This window comes from Dermacentor silvarum, chromosome 2 (genome assembly GCF_013339745.2).
Source record: "Dermacentor silvarum isolate Dsil-2018 chromosome 2, BIME_Dsil_1.4, whole genome shotgun sequence".
NCBI lineage: Eukaryota > Metazoa > Arthropoda > Arachnida > Ixodida > Ixodidae > Dermacentor > Dermacentor silvarum.
In genome coordinates, this window is record NC_051155.1 from 178,472,581 (window position 1) to 178,494,035 (window position 21,455).

General features: G+C 44.5%; 1 protein-coding gene across 2 annotated transcripts in view; it reads left to right on the plus strand.

Annotated features, from left to right (window-relative positions):
* LOC119442203 (sodium-coupled monocarboxylate transporter 1-like) overlaps positions 1-21,455 on the plus strand; it is a 54,638-nt gene that overhangs the window by 5,372 nt on the left and 27,811 nt on the right. The window contains exons 2-7 of one of the 2 annotated variants that reach the window (XM_049661956.1): positions 7,321-7,828; positions 15,297-15,362; positions 15,990-16,041; positions 16,457-16,524; positions 17,424-17,578; positions 19,538-19,678. In XM_049661956.1, the coding sequence (XP_049517913.1) occupies positions 7,427-7,828; positions 15,297-15,362; positions 15,990-16,041; positions 16,457-16,524; positions 17,424-17,578; positions 19,538-19,678 (884 nt within the window). In that variant the 5' untranslated portion in view covers positions 7,321-7,426. The remainder of the gene's footprint in view (positions 1-7,320; positions 7,829-15,296; positions 15,363-15,989; positions 16,042-16,456; positions 16,525-17,423; positions 17,579-19,537; positions 19,679-21,455) is intronic. The other variant, XM_037706981.2, reaches the window with a different exon arrangement.

Here is a 21,455-nt window from a genome sequence, read left to right on the forward strand (position 1 = left end):
AGAACTTCAAATCTATTTTTTTAAATATATGTAAGGATATTTTTGCGCCTCGTAGAGATCGTCTGCACCGACGCGCACTAAAAAGATAAACGCTCTTGGGACAATAAAGCCATATCAACGCAAAAACACGCAAAAACGACTTCCCGCGAGTAGTTCACAAGTCGTGACCCAAAAACGACTAGTTCACAATCCAAGTTCAGAAGCTAGAACATAGGTGCAATGCTATCCGCATTTCGTTGCGTACAAAGACTGTGAAGTAGCTCTATTTCCTTGTTCGTATATAACGCCATGTTAGTTGGCTTCTAACAGGCCACGAGAAGGAGATATAAATTGGGTGCCCCAACTAAGGTTAGCCAAACTGTTAAACGAAAAACAATAAAAGTAAACGGTGCAAAATACGATCTTAATATCTACGGTGTTTGGTCGTGAGAATTCTGACAACTGAACATTGTAGGTATTATAAATTTATTGTGCGCCGTGTTTCTTAAATATTCTTTTTCGCCGAACAGCTTGATTAACGTTTGCTGGGACACACGGAATAATCCACAGCTTGCACAGCACCGTCATTCACGCGCATTTTTACATCGGCCCAGTAACCACATTGTGGTTACACCTACGATAAAAACTGTGCCCTCTGTTTGGCAAACAATAATTTCTGCAGTATACTTTCATATGATCTGTCAAAGGTAAGCCTATACCCAAACGCACAGGTGCCTGACCTATAACGTGAGCCGTGCAACATGTATAGATTACGAAAGAAACATGGTCATGGAAGAGCAACTGCAAACATGTTCTGCTTGCCAGTGCAAATTTTTAAGGCGAATCTTTATTTGCCTACTTTCCTGGGTTTGGTGCGCCTGCCTGGCTGCAGGGTGTCTTTAAGTAGGTCGCTATCTCGGCTGATATATTTGTCGATATTTATACAAATGATGTATGTGCACCGAATGAAAGAAACCAGAGAACGGGCTGATATAACCCTTGCATGCTGATCAATCATGCGGGCATGTATTATGCGTAACCGAAATAAAAATAACTTCCTACATAAAGCCAAAACATGTAAGGTCGGCACACAGGCATCTCTAAAGCACACTGGTCTTTTAATGGAATCGTGAATTTTATTTACCGAATTCTCTTGATTTACTTCATTTTCTTCGATTTAGATACTCGGTATATGCCACGTGATGTGTGCCCGTTCTTGACCAATCCTTCAGAATGGCTATCTCCCACTGTAACACAAGAGGTACCGAATCCCTAAATGCTGCTTGATACGTGCCATGCTTTTCTGTGCGCGCACCTGTAATCACTGTGTTTCCTTTGTTTGGCAATATACACCGGTTTCGTCCTTGCGACATCGCTGCGTGTACGTGTCACACAGTGCGTCCGTCTGATTTGGAGTTTGCATTTCGGCATAGCTTGTGAGGGAAACGAAATTGTACGCATCGCCCTTAGTTGTAAAGCTTTCAATTGACCGCTTCACTACATTATCGCTTCACATAAATTCCAACGTGTGCGTTGGATCTACACATTTGTTTAAACCCAAGAGTCAACCTTACGGCAACAGAAAGTTAGTGACAATGTCGTCTATATGTACATACAAGGCATAAAAAGTAAATTAAGGCGTTAGAGGCGCATTGTCACCAACAGTACTAACACGAGATATTTTCTCAAAATTGACTTTCTGAAAAAAAAAATCTTCGAATAATCTCAGCACAATATATAATCTTTTACGTACGAGCCATCGTGCCATTCCTGACGGCTGTTATACATGCATTATAATAGCCGCCCATATAGAACTACGTTCCTACTTTCTTTTTGGCCTTCCTTATAGTTCGGTTTACGATTGCATCCCTTTGTGCTGCACCTGCTCTTGCTCTGCATCCGGCTATCGGGGCAAGTCGCACATGAACAACAGTCAGCTTTCAATGCACGTATGTTCCGCCAGATGCGTTTCTAACAAACGAATTGGCCTTTTCACGAATACATCCGTTTCGGTAAGGTCAGTAAGAATGCCTAATAGCACAAGAAAATGTTACATCAATATAGCAATATCATTGAAGATTTCTTCTTAGGAGGTCATATCTATAAATGTGTCCTTGACTAATAGGCACCCAGTACAGACGAACCAAACTGCCAAACTCAAATAATAATAATAATAATAATAATAATAATAATAATAATAATAATAATAATAATAATAATAATAATAATAATAATAATAATAATAATAATAATAATAATAATAATAATAATAATAATAATAATAAAGCGAGTGCGATATAGCCTACAGATAGGGTTCAGTGCACTTGGTTGAAAAAAAAAAAGTCCGCCGATTTTTTTTTCCCCGAAACGTGCTTCAACCGAAATGGGTCAAAGAAAGAAAATTTGCCTGAGCGGCGGTTATCGGCGCGCACATGCGAGTCTACATGCACTTGTATGCAAGGAGTTGCCAGGCGAAGTCAGCCTGCCACCCAATCAATCTTTACCTTTCCCTTATCTGGGTCCGTTTCACCTGCCGCTACGACGAAAATGATAAGTGGGGTTGGAGGTACGCAGAGAAGGTAGGAAGAGTTCTGATCCTTGTAGTCTTCGTGCTGCGTCCACTCCGGTGGTTGAGCTGCATGTCACTGACCCTAGTGATATTTTCGTGTATTATTTGTTGAATGCGTGTACGTGCATAATGTTAGAGACGAATCCGTACTCTTGCAAAATCGCATCGCAATGTGGCTCATTGCTTTTGTCTAGACTGATTCTCGAAAACTTTGTTGTATATTGGATCCTACCACAATGTTTAAAGGATTGATCTGCGGTCATATACAGCGCGTTTCAACATCAGCACATTTAGCGATCCATATATCCACTGAAGAAATAAATCAGCGCCAAAACTCGTCCACCGAAAAGCCGATCAAAGTTCACCAGGAAAGATATGTTCGTCGAAAGAAAAAAACAAATTTTTAGGTAAAAATAACCGAAGAGAGTACGCCGAACTTTCGGAAAATAAAGACCTAGAACGCTGACCCATACGCGTAGGTAATACCCGAGTAAAGAAAAAAAAAGCATATGCCTGCAATATTTGTTACGCTACTCGTTCACAGAGGCGGCATCGAAAAAGTGAGTCGCAAGGTGGTAAAGGAAATGTTCCCAGTTTCCGTTAGATAGCCTGGGATAAGAGCTCGCTTTCTTCTGCAAACTCGCAGACAGAAGTGTTTTGCACATTGTTTGAGAGAAAGTTTTTATTTATTTATTAATTAATTATTTATTTATTTATTTATACATACATACATACATACATACATACATACATACATACATACATACATACATACATACATACATACATTCATACATACATACATACATACATACATACATACATACATACATACATACATACATACATACATACATACATACATACATACATACATACATACATACATACATACATACATACATACATACATACATACATACATACATACATACATAACTGCAGCCCGTTAGGGCTATGGCAGGAGTAGGTGTAAAAGATGAATGTAAGCTGGATATAGTTCCTTATTGAAAACCATTAGCGTGTTGCAATACTGGGTAAAAAAAAGAAAAAATAATAATAAGCGCAGTAAAGTGTAAAAGCTTAATTTATAAGGAATACATTTAGCTGTCTGGAATTATTCTTTCCTATTTCAAAATTTCTCGCACGCCTCCAACGAAAAAACGACGCAATAACAAAACAATGCGCCTCGAACCCCTTAGTCACGAATTATTGTTCAGTGTTCTTAAGGCCTCTACATTTATGTTTGTCTGAATATAAGGCGCAAATACTGCAGGGCAAATTTCGAACCTGTAGCATGAATATTCAAGTCACGTCCGACCAATATTCATATTGAAAAATTAATCAATTGCGGATATTGACCTCTGATAAATATTTGTTTCTTACAAGTAGACGCGCTGATTAAAATTAGCTTGATGGCCTTCTAATGCAAGAAAAGACTCGAATTGACAGCAGAAATACAAAGCAAATGCTGGAAGTTCTCGTCAAACCAACTAGTTCTCTTAAATTGCCTTTGTTTTGCATTACTCTCTAAACTAATGTCACGTATGACATTGTTTTTGTTTGCAGAGGGTTACATTTACATTCACCACCACTTTCGATATTTGTCTTGTCGTCACCGTTGCGACATTTAAAAATATTACTTGTGTCACAAAATGGTGACACCATTACTGATAGGGCTAATCACATATTTTTTTTTTAATTTCTTTATTCAACAAAATACTGCTGACCCAGAACTGGGAACTAGCAGAAGGGGCATTAAGCACATAAAAAAAGCGAATATACAAGGTGCATAGTAACAAAAAAAAATAATAAGGCAGTTCGCAAAACAAGAAACAGTGCAAGAATAAGGATTTTAAAAGGCGAACCATCAAAGTACAACAAATCATTGTCAATTGAACAATTGCTAATTCATAATAAGGGAAAGAAGATGAGTAATTGATTGGGCCAGAAATAAAATAAACTGTAATGCATAGCACAGATACACGGAAGTCCATTTGTTGCACAAAAGTACTGGAAGCGCGGGAAATCCGGGCGAGTGTGACGAGAAGGAAATGAAGCTGTGAGATTAAGAAATATGTGGGTGTGGTTTTCTTTCGGCTAACGCGAGACAGCGGCACAAGGATATTCTTGCAGTGGTCTTTGTTCTGCAATTGAACTTTGCCTGGTGATGGTGATGAAGGTTGTGGGGACCGATAGCTTAGCACATTACCATAAAAAAAAAGAGGAAGGTGGCTTTTCGGTAAAAATAATATAGCTGACATACAGGTGAAGTGTGCGTTCAGGATAGCATTTCTGTGCTTGTCGAGATACGAAGTATCCATGACCTGGTTTCAAAATGGCATTCCACATTTTATTTATAGAGGAGAACGTCCTAGACAAACACCGCAAAAGCGTGCTTGCTTACACACCCACACACTCGGGGATCAAAAGGAGAGAGCAAGCTCATATGATCAAAATGATCAAAATGGGGGCAAGGCAAGTTCTCTTACCAGAAGCCAGTTCCTGAGGATGTTAACGGCGGCATGATCCATAACGTGTAAATATTCCACAAGATAAAGGTTTAAATATGTGTGTTGGAGTTAATCTTGCCAAAGCAACACACTGACGTTATGAGAAGTGCCCCTAATGGGGGGCTTCAGATTAACTTGGACCACCTGTCTAACTTTGACGCACCCCCAAAGGGTGGTAGTTCTTGCATCTAACCCCAACGTGAAAGTGGCAGCCGGAACTGGTAATCGAACCCGCTACCTAGTGCCCACAGACTCAACGCCACAGTCACTGAGCCACCACAGCAAGTGCCTAGAACTGTGTAATATGAGCGAACGATGTCTGCTGATCAACAGCCTCAAAGAGATAAATGCTTGGTTTTAGATAATTAGGCGATCTTAAAACGAAGCTTTCTTGCTTACGCTTCCCGTTCTGGCGTAGGCTACACACCCCGCTTTCTATGTCAGATACGGAAAATACCCTCTTCAGATGACGTACTTTGGGGCACACTGAACTCCTCCGTAAAACGCATAGTCATCGAATGCCCAATATTTTACCAACATCAGAAGGGAATTTCTAAACAGGCGTCCATTATCGGCAAAGAAATTGTTCGGAAAAAAGCCTGGTACCTATGAACAAACAGAAGCTAAAAAGGCCTTGCGCAATTTTTGTGTGGATAGTAATTTCATTAGTTCCTTCCAAATAGAGCTAAATATTGTACCATCTTGGCTACACAGTAGCCAAGATGGTGGACAGCCACCAGCACCAGAGAGAACCGTATTCGTCGTCTGCCTCAGGCTGAATGTCTCTCTCGTAGCAATATATTTTGTGTGACGTAATATTTATGCCACTGTAACGTTGTGATGGCTTTTCCGTGTCAGTGACATGTTGTATGCTTTGTTGCAATGTTTTTCAAGCCATGCTTGTATTGCATTACAGATTTCGGTGGCGGCGTAGTCACGCAAAAAGTCACATGTGGCGGATACCTGCATTGGATATGCGGGTATGAGCAAGGGACAATAAATAAAGAAATAGAGAATAGAAGAATCAATAGAGAAAGAAGCAATAGAGAGGAAGCAATAGAGAAGCAATAGAGAAGAAGCAATAGAAGAAATAGAGAATAGAAGAAGCTAAGAAGGAAGTAAGGAAGGAAAGAAAGAAAGAAAGAAAGAAAGAAAGAAAGAAAGAAGAAAGAAAGAAAGAAAGAAAGAAAGATCATGTGCGGGGAAAGCTGCGCGGTGCCGGATCACGTGATGTGCGCGACAAATCAGGATCGTTTGGTGTGTCGCGGGGAGGGAAAGGGAAGAAAAGGGTGTTGGCGCGCGCTCCGCCAAACTTCCCACGCCTCAGATCAGTTTCGGCGCCCGGATGGGAAGGCCTCGCGTGGTGTGTTCCGCCGAGGAGCAGGCTGCGTTTGAGCAACGGCGCCGCGAACTCGCTCGGGAAAGGGCGCGTCGTCGACGTGCCGATTCTAGCGTGAGGGCTTCCGAAGCCCAGGAAAAACGTCAGCGAAGAGCCGCGGACCCCGAGTTGCGGGAGTGCGATGCTAAAGCCAAACGTCACCAAGAGCCGGCGGAACGCCTGCGACAGCGTCGTCTTGCCACCGAGTTTCGCTTAGCCCCATTTCCTCGACAGGGGAAGGACTCTTAATTTTTTTTACATCTCAATTTATTGTCATGAAAACTTCTTCAGCGCACACACACACAAAAAAAACATGTGTTCCTTGTAATACCCCCCAAAAAAGCAAGGAAATTTCGCGCGGTCACTCACCTGTTGTGAGCAAGTGTATACAGTGCTTGCGAGCACTTTTGTGGCTTCAGTAGTCAAAGGAGCACGCTGTATGCGAACGCACACTAAATTGCTTTCGTAAAATGTCTGTACACATCAATATTTTTATTGTTTACTCTGCGCAGTAAAACAAAAATGCATATTACCTTGGACTACTGTGAACGCCTTGAGGAGGCTCACGATACCGCTTTTCTGATGTCTACAAGCACGTAGTAAGGACAAACCAGCATTTATTCAACATCTACTAGATAACAAAAGATCTGCTTCTGTTGATCTGTAACGTCGCGCGGGAAAGCCAAAAGCCTATGTACTGCAATGGCGTGATGCCGGTGACACTTAACGTGATCATACTTTTTACAAACCGTGGTTTTCAATATATAAGCTCCAGCCGTCCTATACTGAACTCGCAGATAGTGCGTACAGGCCTTCTTTTGCATGAGACGTCTTGGTTCACTGCAGATACACGAAGTGAGCACTGCGTCTTCCCTGTTTAGGCTTGCAGCTGCAGTCCTGCCGAATACAGGCTTGCTGAAAGATCGCCTCGCAAAAAGATTCACCGAACACGGTGCTGCAAGCACGTAGCAGTCTTCTCGTGACGTCATGGAGTCTGTGTACACTCAAACGCCGACGCTGCTGCATTTCCCGAGCCGGCGGGAGCTGCTGGCGAGGTTCACGTACTACGACTACGCGGTGTTCGTGTGCATGCTGGCCATGTCCGGCTCGATGGGCCTGTGGAGCGCCTGGCACGACAGCCGCAGCGATGCCAAGAGTGGCATCTCGCTGCTGCTGAACGGCGAGCGGCGACTTCCAGCGGTGCCCGTGGGCGCCTCGCTCATGGCCAGCTTCATATCGGCCGCCTACCTGCTGGGAAATGCGGCCGAGGTGTATCGCAACGGAACACTCTACATGATGACCTTCGTGTCGTACGCGCTTGCTTTGGCCGTGACGGCGCACCTGTTCATGCCCGTGTTCTACCAGCTTCAGGTCATGACAGCGTACGAGGTGAGTATAAACCGTGAGCGTTTCGTCGGGAAATGGAAGAATATGACTTCAAATTCATCTAGGTGCGTGGTTAGGGGATTGCGGAGAGTGGCATAGGGGGCGTATGTGCCTCGCTAAACACGTTGCGGCTGCCAAAAACATCCCAGCCAGATATATAATGTCTATTGGTGTTTTGTGGCTAAAGCGCCCTTAGGCGTTGATGCACCCACGCTGACGCCTGGTGGCACGTCTCCTCCATCACGACTACCAACGTCGATGACCATGAGCAACCGTCGTGCATATGGAAGCTGCACTACGCTGCACACGCTAGCACAACGCGAAAGACGAAGCACGTAACTGACACACTAATACAACGCGCAAGACAAAGCACGTAACTGAATCGTCACCGAGTCAAATCAGCGCGTACAGCGCGTCGTAATTGCAGCCTCCGCGATCAACTTCAGAAACATTTTCAGAGCTAATTGCGGAGGCCACGCTCCGCTGTGCTGAGTACGGTGAAAGCCACCTAGTAGTGCTTCTGCGAGAACGCGTTGGTAGTGCTTCTTGATGCCAGCGTCCGCTGGCATCGAGGCGTCGTAGTGCTGAGAAGAAGCGTTCACTGTCGGTGCGCGTTAGTGTCATAATGCAGTACTTCTCTTTTCTGCTCGTACAACACAAACTTATCAAGCTCACTGTCGAACGTAGAAAGACAAACACGCTTTTCATTTCTGTATAACTATATGCAACGTCAAGAGAGTCTGCGTGTGTACCTCTGCTCCGAAGTTAAGCCCAGAATACGCGATTACCAGAGAAAAGAAAAGCCTGGTGGTACGGAACATGTGTTGAGGTAGCCCATTTTCATAGGCGCAATGGCGTCACTAGGGTCAGCCGCACCCGTGGTGGTGGCCCGCCGCCCCCCCCCCCCCCTCCCCGCCTTCTCGTTTCAAGCAGCGAAGCACAATTTTATCCTAATGCTTGCTTCAGCATGGCGTTTGTTCTGTAGCTGACTAATTATTTGTATTTATTTTTGAAACGTCCAAAGTAACGGGTGCACCACACAACTCGCAATTCAGCACCACATCACATTGAAAGCGCATATTTACGTGTTTATATTTTGTATTAACAGGCACAAGAACAGGAGCGTGCAATTATTTTATATCGGAAAAGAACACTTCTAAAAAAATAAACAGAGCTAATATTTTCGTCAAATGAAGATTAACATTATAAAGATAAACATGCACACAAATCACAAGAAATGGCAACATTGAGAGAGAGAGAGCTCATTATTAGAAAACACGTAATAGAACTTGCTGTGACAGAGGCGAGATGTAGCTGAACGATATATTTACAGAGTACATACAAAGAAGGCTAGGCCAAGAGAAGATGTCTGATCCGGCCCACCTGCAAGTGTCTTCATCGCCGTCATCGCCGTCTTCGTCGCTCTGCCCGGCATTGCGTTCATCCATGTATGGATCGCTCCGTAACAATAGTTTTGACGGAGGGGAGTTAAAAAACAGAAAGATAATTAAAATAAATATGAAATGGGCCAGTGAACCTGATAACGGTATTCACAGGTTTCACTGTGAATACCAATTCAGGATTTGCTGAGTCGTGTAGTGAATCTTTAAATCTTTTCGAGAAGAACAATTTCTGATAGGCATTGGACCTAATTAAGATGCTAGGTAACGTTAGAGGATCATGACAAATCATGTCAATTTGGCGTTCAAAAGAATGTATCTCGTCACGGTACGCGGGGCATTCAAGTCAAATGTGCTCCACTGTCTTTATAAGCTGTCACGGGTATGACTGTAAGAATCAGTGATACGCCTTAGACGATAGAGATAATTGTTCGTGAATGCTACGTTCAGTCGAAGCGATGCTACAATGTTTCTAAATGGCGAGGAAGTGGTCATGGAATGCTTGATCTTACTCCAGGGTCAATTGATGGCAGAAAGTTATCTTGGTGAAGGGACAGATTAGAGAGGCGATAGTTTCCTTCATATGCATATTTTTGCCATGTCCAAAGCGTCGTTAAGGCAGAAAATTGGGCTACTTGGTAACGAGCATAATAAGACATGATTACTAGTGTAAGACAGTCCCATGTTCTTTCTTTGGTCGCTGTCCTGTTACGCTAGCAATCGCATCTTATTATGCTCAAAGCGCCGGCTTTTGTAAATAAATATTCTAAAAATTTGGTATCCAAATTCATTTCGGGCAGCTTCATCCGCTTTTTCGTTACTCAATATACTCGCATGGCCAAGTATCTACTAGAAGGTGATGCAATGCCCAGCAATGTTGGCCTCGCGGTGTAGATAGGCAATGTCACAGGCTGCAGATTGGTTGTAACATTGCTTTTGCCTGTTCCACATGCTTTGTGTGACTGCTTTCGAATCCGAAAACATCACCCAGCTCCTTGACGGCTGCTATCAAAGCACATGCAAAGGGCCTTCTTCATGCCATATAGCTCTTCTGACGGAGATGATATCGCTCGCTCAAGACGAAACAAGAATCGCTGTCCTATAGAGGCCACAAAAAGTCCGCATCATGAGCGACGATGAATTGTAGGGTCATCCGTGAAAATGTCCCGTGTTGGCGTTGGCGGGCGTGTGTACTGGGTAACGGGATAAGCAGTCGGCGTCATTGTGTGGTCGACCAGACCTATACACCACAGAATAGGAATACTCCTGTAGCCGCAAAGCCCATCGTCCAAGCCTCCCTGTGGGATCTTTTAAAGGCGAAAGCCAACAGAGGGCGGGGTAGTCCGTTACAATAGAAAAGGGCCTGTCGTATAAATAGGGGCGGAATTTTGCTATTGCCCACACAAGGGCCAAACATTCGCGCTTGGTAATGGAGTAATTCCGCTTCGCAGGCGACAAAAGACGGCTAGTGTACGTGATAATACGTTCATGGCCGTGCTGGACTTGTGCCAAGACGGCACCGATTCCGTGGCCTACTGGCATCGGTGTGCACCTCTGTAGGGGCTGATGTATCGAAGTGTCCTAGAATCGGCGGGGTCGGGAATATGGTGGTAAGGCAAGAAAAGGCGGCGGCCTGAGAGGCTCTCCATGAAAACGGCACACTTTTCTTCAGGAGATCTGACAGAGGGTGTGCTAGGGTGTCAAAATCTTTAACAAAGCAGTGGAAGTAAAAGCAAAGGCCCACGAAACTTCGAATATCTTTTGCGGACTGCGGAACAGGAAACTATTTCACGGCGCGAATTTTCTCCGGGTCCGTCAGGATGCCAGACGCATTGACGACAGGTCCAAGGACATTAATCTCACGGTGTCCGAAGTTACATTTCTTCAAGTTGAGCTGTAGATCGGCTTTGCGAAAAACATCAAGTACAGCTGAAAGGCACTCGAGGTGTGGGCTGAATGTGGGCGATAACACAATAACATCATCTAGGTAGCAGAGACAAGTCGACCACTTCAATCCTTGGAGTAATGAGCCCATCATACGCTCAAAGGTAGCCGGAGCGTTGCATAGCCCAAAAGGACATAACTTTGAAGTGGTAAAGACCATCAGGCGTTATAAAGGCGGTCTTTTCACGATCGAGATCATCCACAGCGATTTGCCAATATCCGGACCGTAGGCCGATGGACGAAAATACTGTGCCCCGTATATATATATATATATATATATATATATATATATATATATATATATATAGGCAATCAAGGGCGTCATCTATACGAGGTAGTGGGTAGACGTCTTTCTTCGTGATGCGGTTGAGGTGCCAGTAGTCAACGCAGAATCTCTATGTGCCGTCCTTCTTTTTGACCAGCACGACAGGTGAAGCCCAGGGACTTGACGATGGCTCAATGATGTCTTTCGCGAGCATCTTGTCTACTTCCGTTTTGATGACTTGGCGCTCCGAGGCTGAAACTCTGTAGGGTCGCCGATGGATGGGTGGATTATCGCCTGTATGTATTCGGTGTTTGACAAGTGACGTCTGGCCTAAGGGTCAGTTATTCAGGTCGACTATGTCCTTGTACAAAAGCAATAAACTGCAGAGCTGTTCAGCCTCCGCAGGTGTGAGATTCGGGGCGATCATTTTCCTAATGTCGTTGTCAGTACAATTGGCAGATCGAGAAGGCTCACAGGAAGCGTCGATGGCAAAAGTCTCAACGCAGCGAACTTCTAGATCAAGTGATCGTAGCCAGGGTGATATCTTTAGGCAGAACTTGCTTTGTGAGCCCAAAATTCCCCACAGGGAGATACTTGCGATTGTCTGTGACGCTCAGTATTGTATGCAGGAGAGTAACGTTGTGGCTGAGAACGATGAAAGTTGTAGGAGCGGAGATGTAATCACCCTAGGGAACTGGCGTAGAAGACGACATTTCGATGTATGTCAAGGCCTGTGGTGGAACGTGAACAAAATCAGTCGGTCTTAGGCGAATTTAATGTGGTGTCGGAGGATCGTCCAGCAGAGGCAGGTCAAGACGCACAGTACTTGAGGAACAATCGATGAGCGCTGAATGGGCAGAGTGGATGGGCCTAGTAGAGTCTAGGCCTAGCTAGTATGAGGTCATAAGGGCATTGGTCAAGCACAGTGAAAAGGACGACAGTATGGCGGCCGGAAATGCTTACACGTGCAGTGCACAGTCCCGCCACGTCCACGGTGCTGCCGTCGGCGATTCGTACGACCCGAGTAACGGCAAGTGTAACTATGCGGCGAAGGTGGCTGCTCATAATCAATATGTGCACTCCGGTATCTCCGGTATCTATGCTTCTGGTATATGCTTCCGACGGCCTGCCCAAAGCTAGACGTAGCACAGGTTCTTATATATATATATATATATATATATATATATATATATATATATATATTTGCACAAATTGTCTCTCGCAAGCAAACGAAAGCTTGACGCAGGACGAGACAACTGTTTTTCAGTGTCTTGGCTATCCGAAGGGCTTTCCACGCTTAGGAACAGCAGCTGAAGCTATATGCCTGCCTCTTGGCGTGCTGTCTTCGCAGGAGACACTACGGATTCATCTCAGACACGCAAACTTTGAGCATGTAGAAAGGCCTGTAGCGATATGTGTGCACATGTGTAGGCACAGTGTATGCAAAGCCGCGTGCGGTGCACATTGCATACGTAGCCACGTAAGTATATACAAGAATAGATTATCCGCATTTTATTGAACTTAAAGGAAGCACCTCGGAAGCAGGAAACTTGAAAGAAAAAGGAAAGCAAAATGAAGACAAGCCAGAAAGAGGAGGCGACTAGGCGATGAAAAGTGCAGTCTCATTACAACGTGTGGTATTTCAAAGGGGCTTTCGTAAGTACATTAAAGCACAAATTTGTGCTAATCTCGCACTATTCGCTAGTGCGGTCAGCCCCGGTGGGGAAGTATTTCTACAGCAGTTACAACGGGCTCTACGTGGGTGTATCTGCGAAGCATTTTACGTACCTCTCAGGGGCGACCTCTCTAATGTGTATTACATTTTAACTCCACGCTCTAAAGCACGCTAAGTCATTACGCTTTGCTAAGGGCACCCTCCTCCAAATTTCCATCCTTTTTTTCCTTTCTTTAGTCAGAACATAGGGCCACCGTTCCCCTCAATGAAAAGCACCCGGTACCTTTTCGCTTCTTTGACGAATAATCTTTTTTTCATTTCACTCCCTCCCCTCCGCATCTGACTGCCCAGCTGCACCCCCCCCCCCCCTCCCCGGGGGCTGCACCCGAAGCGGTCCGCCAATTTCCAATAGTCGTGAATTATTACAACCATTGCATAAATTACTGTTTGTATTCTCACGTGTGGGTCAAGCCATGCGATTAACTGTTTAGTTATGGAAAGCGTAGACCGAGCAGATAATAACCTTTGAGGTCGTTCGGCAGCGACAAAATTGAACGCTATATTGTTTAGTTCACCTACGCAGTAATTCGTGCTCGAAAGTCGCAGCACGTTTGTTGCTCCCGCTCATTCGCAGCTGTACAGCGCCCGATTCCAAGCAGGGTGACGGTTGATTAGCGATAGGCTAGCGTCACGTCAAGCGCACTTGTGGTAGAGGTTCATGGCCCGTATGCGTTGTTATGCCTCGAACGATAGCTTTTGTCGTTACTGTTACGTTTTTTTTTTATGAGCCACAAAAATGTGCGCCCGGAAAGGAGATTTATTTCGTGATCATACATGTACTGATTTTCCCAAAGGTTCCCAGTCGAAACGAAACCGCACATAGCGCGGGCATATTCTGTGGCAGTGATGTGCTTGCTGGCACTGGTATGAATTGTATGCGAAAAAGCTTGACGAGGTCCTGGAAGCTTCTACATAAAAAAAAAAAAACATCGCCCATTGATGGCTGCGGCAGCCCCACCATGCGGCAATATACCCACGCTGGCTGCCGGTTTGTTGGCCGGGCCCTGTACCTGCATATAGTAAACCATGAAAGAGCAGTGCGCCATAAAAACTATCTCTGGAAAACTCAAGTATGAATGCCTTGGCATGTGGTTTGGAGCAGGGAAGTGGATTGAAATAGGTACAATACGGTCAATTAACCATATTGTATCATTAAGGTTAACAACTTTCAGCGTGTCCCCTTTCTTTGTCACGTGCGGTGGCCTGGTTCATTTACGTTTCACTACCTGTAGTTGTTAAATTAAAGGCTATTCTCGATGCCTAGTAGCAGTTAAAATGTCGCAAAGGCCTTAGACTCACAAGTGCTGAACATGTAGGATCATAATTACATACAGAGTGCTTCACATAACTTGGGCCAGACTTTCAAAATATGGAAATGCTACGTAGCTGGACAGAACCAAGGTAATGTTGTTTGCCGTTGCTTGAAGATACTCAGATGATTTCTTGCATTCCGGCTAATTAGATAATTAGTCTAAATAATGAACTGATCAATTATAATTAGATTAAAGTGTCAATGAGAAAATTGTAGAGCAGCATGGAAAAATGCTGATACAGCTTTCTGTTGCTCAATACGTGCTGCATAAAAGTGTTTTTCCGAGCACGAAAGATGCCCGCGAATACATGCAAAGTGTCTCGAGCGGCCAGTCGAGCGGCAATTATGCGTCTATTCGGGGGCTTCTTTCACGCTTGGAAAACTACTTTTATGTAGCACGTATTGAGCAACAGAAAGCTGTATCGGGATTTTCGCACGTTGCTCTACAATTTTATCATTGATACTTTTCATCAAATTATAATTGAGAAGTTGATTATTCAGACTAATTATCTAATTAGCCGGAATGCAAGAAATTATCTGAGTATTTCCAAGCGACGGCAAACACCATTAACTTGGTTCTGTCCAGCTACCCAGCATTCACATATTTTTAAAGTTTGACCCAAGTTAAGTGAAAATCACCTTGTATGTTACGTGAATTTTGTTGGTATTCAATTCGAAAGAAAAATTGTTGACCGATGTTGTTCTCAGCATATTCCGTCTAGATGAACTGTTTAATTACACTCAGTTTCTGTGATACTATATGTTTTCTTTTGTTTTTCCTTATTTTCGTGCCTTTCCATCTTTTCTGGTTACAGTATCTGGAATTGCGCTTTAGTCGGATCGTACGGATTGCTGCTGTTATCCTGTATATGTTCGAAATGGTAAGTGATGGTGCAGAGTGTGCCAGTTAAATGAACTCAAAAGCGGACAACGCACAATACGAAGCGAAATACATAATCCTAGCTAAAAGAAGCATATTCAAGTGCCATGGCATGGACGAACGATTGTTGCACAGCCGACATTGGAACAAGGGGGTTGTTGGCGTTGTTGTTAGAACGTTTATTAAAATAATCATAAAAAGTTTCCGCCCCCCAGGAAGTGAATCCATCTAGGCGGGGGGAGGGGTAAAGGAGGAGGTTAGTTCAAATATTATTCATCATTTTTTACTCTTGTTCCACTTCTACTTTCAACATTTTCTTGACTGTTTTGTTACACGTACGAGAACTAAAGTTGTCGGCACTCTACTGCTGCTTCAGTTATCTGCAAATTGGCGGGGAACTGAGCATTAGGTCAATGGATAGGACAGCAAGACAAGCAGCGCAACTACCTACCCTTCTTCAACATGCTCTTTTTTTTTTGGGGGGGGGGGGGGGGGGAGGGGGTTGCCATAAAAATGAAATGTACAATGAGCCAATAAAATACAAAGTGACCAATTGGCTAAGAGAATAGAGTGTGAAGTTTGAATGAAAAATTATTGACTGTCTGACTTGCTATTTTTATTGTTTCAGACAATTTACATCGCGATATCTCTGTACGCTCCAGCTTTGGCACTTTCTCAACGTGAGTAAATGCGAAGCACATGTGTAGTACTTTTTTTTCCCTTTCGCATAACATCCGCGCGTGGGATCCCGTTTACTACAATCTTTGACTACATCAAATAAATTCGCTTTCACTGCTGCTCAAAACGTGGGTACGTTAATTTCATTAATATTACGCCGCAAGGCGCCTACAGTCTTGGTGTGGAAGCTATGTTTATTATGCACGTTTACGTAATGTGATTACGAATTAAGTGCGCCAATTTTTGTGGTGGTGTCATGCAGCATATTTATGACGGTGCCCATAGCCAGGCATAGCGACCACGGTAACAAACCGTGCACACTTAGAGCATGGGTAATCAAGAGAGCTCGAAAAGCATGACATTTATTGTGAACCAGAATGGCGTGTCCCAACAGTTATCGGTTCGTTCCCGTTGCAGTGACCGGAATGACGCTGTGGTCGGCAGTCGTGGCCATCGGACTGGTCTGCACGGTTTACACAAGCGTCGTACGTGTTCTCTGGTTTAGACATTTATTGTGAATTTTGCGGTTTTATAAAACGCACTTGTGCCCTAGCTCAAGGCATCGCATGATTAATGGTTAAGTTAAAACTTAGGTATTAGGCATTGGTGAAATCTCTACTGTGGAGGGAAACACAAACAATGTCAGCTGTTTTTTCTTATACAAGCTTGACGCTTTCAAACGGCGAAAGGATGATGGAAGAAAATGCGGAGGACGGGGAACGAACTGGTATTCTGCATAAACTGTTCGTACATAATTTACACTCAATATTAGGTCATATTGCGGTACCAGACTGCTGAGAAACGCAAAACAGCACCAAAAACTTTAAGACGCCTCGCTGGTTCCGCTTAGTGCGAGGGAGGACGAGGAATAGACGGAACGACAGGGACGTTATCGTCTGAAGCACAGCTCCAAGGGCACGAGAGAGAAAAAAACACATAACTGGATTTCTGGGCTCCTAGTGTATTTTACTCAAAGGAAGGTCAAAGAGAGACAGAGTGTGTATGAAACTAAGATGTTTAGGGCAGAGAAGTTCATCAGATTAAAGAAAGGTTAGGATTTGCACTATTTGCTCAGAATAAGGCAGACCGGTTCCTTATGCATAAAAATTTATTCGCAAGGTGGCACAATGACAGATTTATTTCTGTTTCTTTTTTTTTCTCCTCTTTTTGTGTGGCGTGTGTCTTTTTTTTTCTGCTGCCCTTTTTCTTCTGCCCGTTTTCAAGCCCCAGTGCTTCACTTTTTCGTAAGCCATAGTAGGTACACAATCAAAATAAAAATTTGCAATAACTGTATACAGTACAACACATAGCCGTCTGTAAAGATCGCAGTCGTTTGACACCTCGCACTCAGCGACAATGCGTGGTATACGCGCCCTTCTTGCAGGGAGGCATCAAGGCAGTGGTTCTGACGGACACCTTCCAGGCGGTGGTGACGGTGGTGGCTATGCTGGTCGTGTTATCGCTGGGCATGTATCAGATGGGGGGACTGCAGGAAGTCTGGCGGATCTCACTCAGTGGCGGCCGCGTGCAATTCGATGTGTGAGTACCGGCGGAAAGCTTTTGTCTCTGCATGTCAGCATGGGTGAAGCTGTGAAAAGGTACAAACTTGAACCAGGAAAAATTATCTTTATTTGTTGGCACACATACTGAGAAGAGGCAGAGCGTTTTCGAAGCTCTAAATAAACAATTGATTTCTATTGAAATGGAAGAATTGATTTGACGACTCGCGGTAGAGTTCTGAAGTTTTGGATCCCCTCAGAAAACAATATATTTGTGTCACGCTAGTTTTTGTTCAGTGTTTTGTATGCGATTGAAGGACGGACCACTATTCGCAAACACAGAAATCGGATTGAGAAACCACGGACCAGCTACATCCCGCACCTCAGCAACGCTGCTCTAGGCCGCTATTTTGTAGCGATGCCTTTAAAGTAATAATGCCTTTTCGCGCTTATCGCGCTTTGTCAGTGGTCAGAGCGACGGTCCACTCATGATATCAACGTTGATAACGCGAGCGGACCGTCGCTCTGACCACTGACAAAGCGCGATAAGCGCGAAAAGGCATTATTACTTTAAATACATCGCTACAAAATACCGGCCCTAGAGAATAAACTAAAGACGCTAACGCATGAACCCTTTGCTACACGTTGTGACGGATGACAATGACGACGATAATGATGATGATGATAATTGTGTTGTTGGTAGTAGTAAGTCTGGCGCCCAGTCCAAGCCAAGACTACCACTCTGAGTAAATAATCGCTGGAACACGTACAAAAACACACGCATGAGTCCATATAATGGAGGAAAAATAAACGTTTATTGTGCGAAACAGCGATAAAGTGTTCTTTCTTCGCCCTATAGGTGGGTTGCTGTCTCAGTCCACAAAGCCGTTGGCTAATGCCGCGACCCGTTCCCGTGCTTCCAGACTTCGCTGATCCTCCAGGCTCGGTGCCGTTAACATTGCCTCCCACGTTTTCTCATAGCTTGTACCGATTCTGAAGCTTCATCTTGAGTGTTTTTCTCGCGGTGTGGGCACAGCGACCCGATGTGTTGGAGGGTGTCCGGTACATCAGAGAATCTGCATAGGTAGGAGAATTGTGTGGGGTCAGTCAGGTGCATGATAAATCTATGGACATATGTATTCGTTTGTAGCCTGCGGAGGACGGTGGCTTCTTCCTTGCCTAATTTTGGATGTAGTAGTGGATTTTCCCTTCTTTACAGTCAGTAGTGCTGCAATATTGCGGCGTAGTTGATAACAACGTCCTCCAGCCGAAAGCATACCAGCCGGGATTTTCTGCCTATATGGCAGAAAATCCCGGCTGGTATGCTTTCGGGCAACACCATGTGCTGCTTTGTTTCCTGCCAGGTGTTCATATAATGGATTACAAAAACTTTATAATGCAAGTTCATAAAATGCTGTCCTATGTTAAGGTACAGGGAAAATAGAAAGAATACAAAAAATAGGCTAAACTATATCCTTGAAAACATTCCTGATTCACGGGCGAAATCTCCCAGCGACTGCACGAACCCGAGTACCGTCGGCTTGCAGCGGGGGTGAAATTTATTGTTCGCATTCGTGAAAATTTAATACACATTCACAAAGCACACTATTCACTTACTCAGAGCTTACAAGATCATGTAAGCACGTGACTAAAGCCTGAACTCCCGTGGTTCGTTTGTTGACTGTAGTTGACCTGCGCGAGTTTTCGATGTTCACATCTCTTTCTGTTTATTACAGGGCTGTAACCATCTAATTCACTGCAACTTCGTACTCTACCTTCGCATTGCATGTTGTAATAAAATTTTTATTCTTCTTTTTAATCGCCCTTATGCCATCCAAGGCGTTTAGGTTATCTAAACAAATGTAAAAAAAAAACATCGACTCGCAAAGTATTATTCCTGTTCCTGACGGCGAAGCGAATTCATAATATGTACATGATTTTCGGTGCCCGTACAAAAGCCTCTTGACGACTCATAGCGCTTGGCTCGTTCATTTCACAGTATCGACCCGGATCCCACGGTTCACTACACCGTCTGGGGCTTGGCTATTGGATCTTTCTTTAACAACGCAGCCAGCTACGCGACTAACCACATGATGGTGCTGCGCTACCTGACTGTGCCCACACTCAGCAAAGCCAAGTTGTGAGTACCTGTTCATTGCATTGTGAGTACGTGTTCATTGCAGCATGATCAATAACTGTACTGGTACCCAAGCTGAAGCAAAATTTAATAAACAGAGAAAATAAGCATAGTCAACTCCAGGTAACATGCCTACGGGCGCTGTGGGTAATGTGAAAAACGAATAAAATTGTGGTTTGGCACGTATCCAGTGGCCCCAGTTGCTCCACTGGCACATACACAAGTTGGCGTCAAAGAGGTTCTTTGAAAAGTGACACATACCCAGTAATGACCCTTATTCACGGGAAGTGCCGGCATATTTGGACTGAACAATCTTCGGGATCGGCCCACGAAAGCCACCAGAGGCCAGATACCGGCGAGGCAGTCGTCACAAAAAGGTGGATTGAACTCGACAAAAATGCTTCGCATTAAAACAGCTAGTGATTATGAATAGACGAATTGTTAAAACATGTTTACAGTGATTTCAATAAAGTAATAGGCTATATACAGTGCGAACTGCCACAAAACTGCGCAGATGTATAGGAACCACGTATAGGTATATTCCTGAAGGTGTAAGCTACACGCTCTTTAAGACGATGGGTTCAAGAAACTTGAACCATGTGTCTTGTGGTTTCTTAAAGATTCCCTTTTTCTTAATGGAAGCCTCAGCGTAACTTAAGCTCAGTTAAGTACCACGAACCGTCTGCTGAGTGAACAGCTTAATGAAAAAGAGTTGTCGCAGTTTCACCCGAAAGGCGAAGCATCAATTGCGATAGCAAATTTGTAGAGAGCTATACGGAGTAATGATAGTAGCTTTATCAGCTGTATAAACTTGGACATGCAGCAGCACCGGCAACACGTAGAACTGTTGTCGACGCCGTCGGCGTTTTGCCCGCGTTCGCACAAAACGCGTGCGGCGTTGGTGACTGTTGCCGGAGCCTCTGGGGGCGGCTCGGAGGTTTTCGACCACATCAGAACGGGACACTCGTCGAGCAGCGTCCGAAGTCTTTACCACCTTCTCGCCTCACAACGTTTTTATATAAATAGGCACTTGGTGCCGCAGCTAAACGTCGCCTCGATTCCCTCCCCCCCCCCCTTCCCCCAACGGCCTTTCGCGCGTCGGAAGAAGGCACGTTTGCTCTACATATATGGTGATTGTAAAGGAGGAAAGCGACGCCTACTTTTGCAGCCCTTAAGGGAGCACGGCGCAGAACGCGCGTTTGTTCTCCGCCGTGGGTTCACTCACAGTGAAAGCGCGCATCCTTCGCGCCCTTTCACTCGCACATACAGCGTTCGGCGCGCGGCGAAGATTTTGTCTCCATTGACGTCATACGGAACCTCACGGCGACGGCGACGATGACGGCGACGCCGACGGCAGAAATCTGCTTTGGAGTGTCCATATAATTGCTATCGCAATAAAACTTACTGTGCGCATGTCGCTACTATACGCTGAAATAATTTTAATATCCGACCGCGGAAACTCATTGCTGTGCTACAATGTTATATTGCTGTCACGTGGTCATGGGTTCGAGTTCCAACCCCACGGCCATTTCTCGACGGGGGCAGAATGCAATAATGCTGGTGTGCTTAAATTTAAATGCACGTTAAATAATCCCAGGTTGCCAAATTAACAGGGAGCCCTCCACTAACATCGTCTCTTTATCTCCGGTGTTGTTCTGGGGCCCGTCATCCAATCATAACATTCCGCGTGTCATTCAAGCATAACTATGCGCGAGCTTGCGTCGGTTTGCGCAGCTACACCGCACGATCAGCGTGCACAAACTCGGAGTTTTAGGCTTGA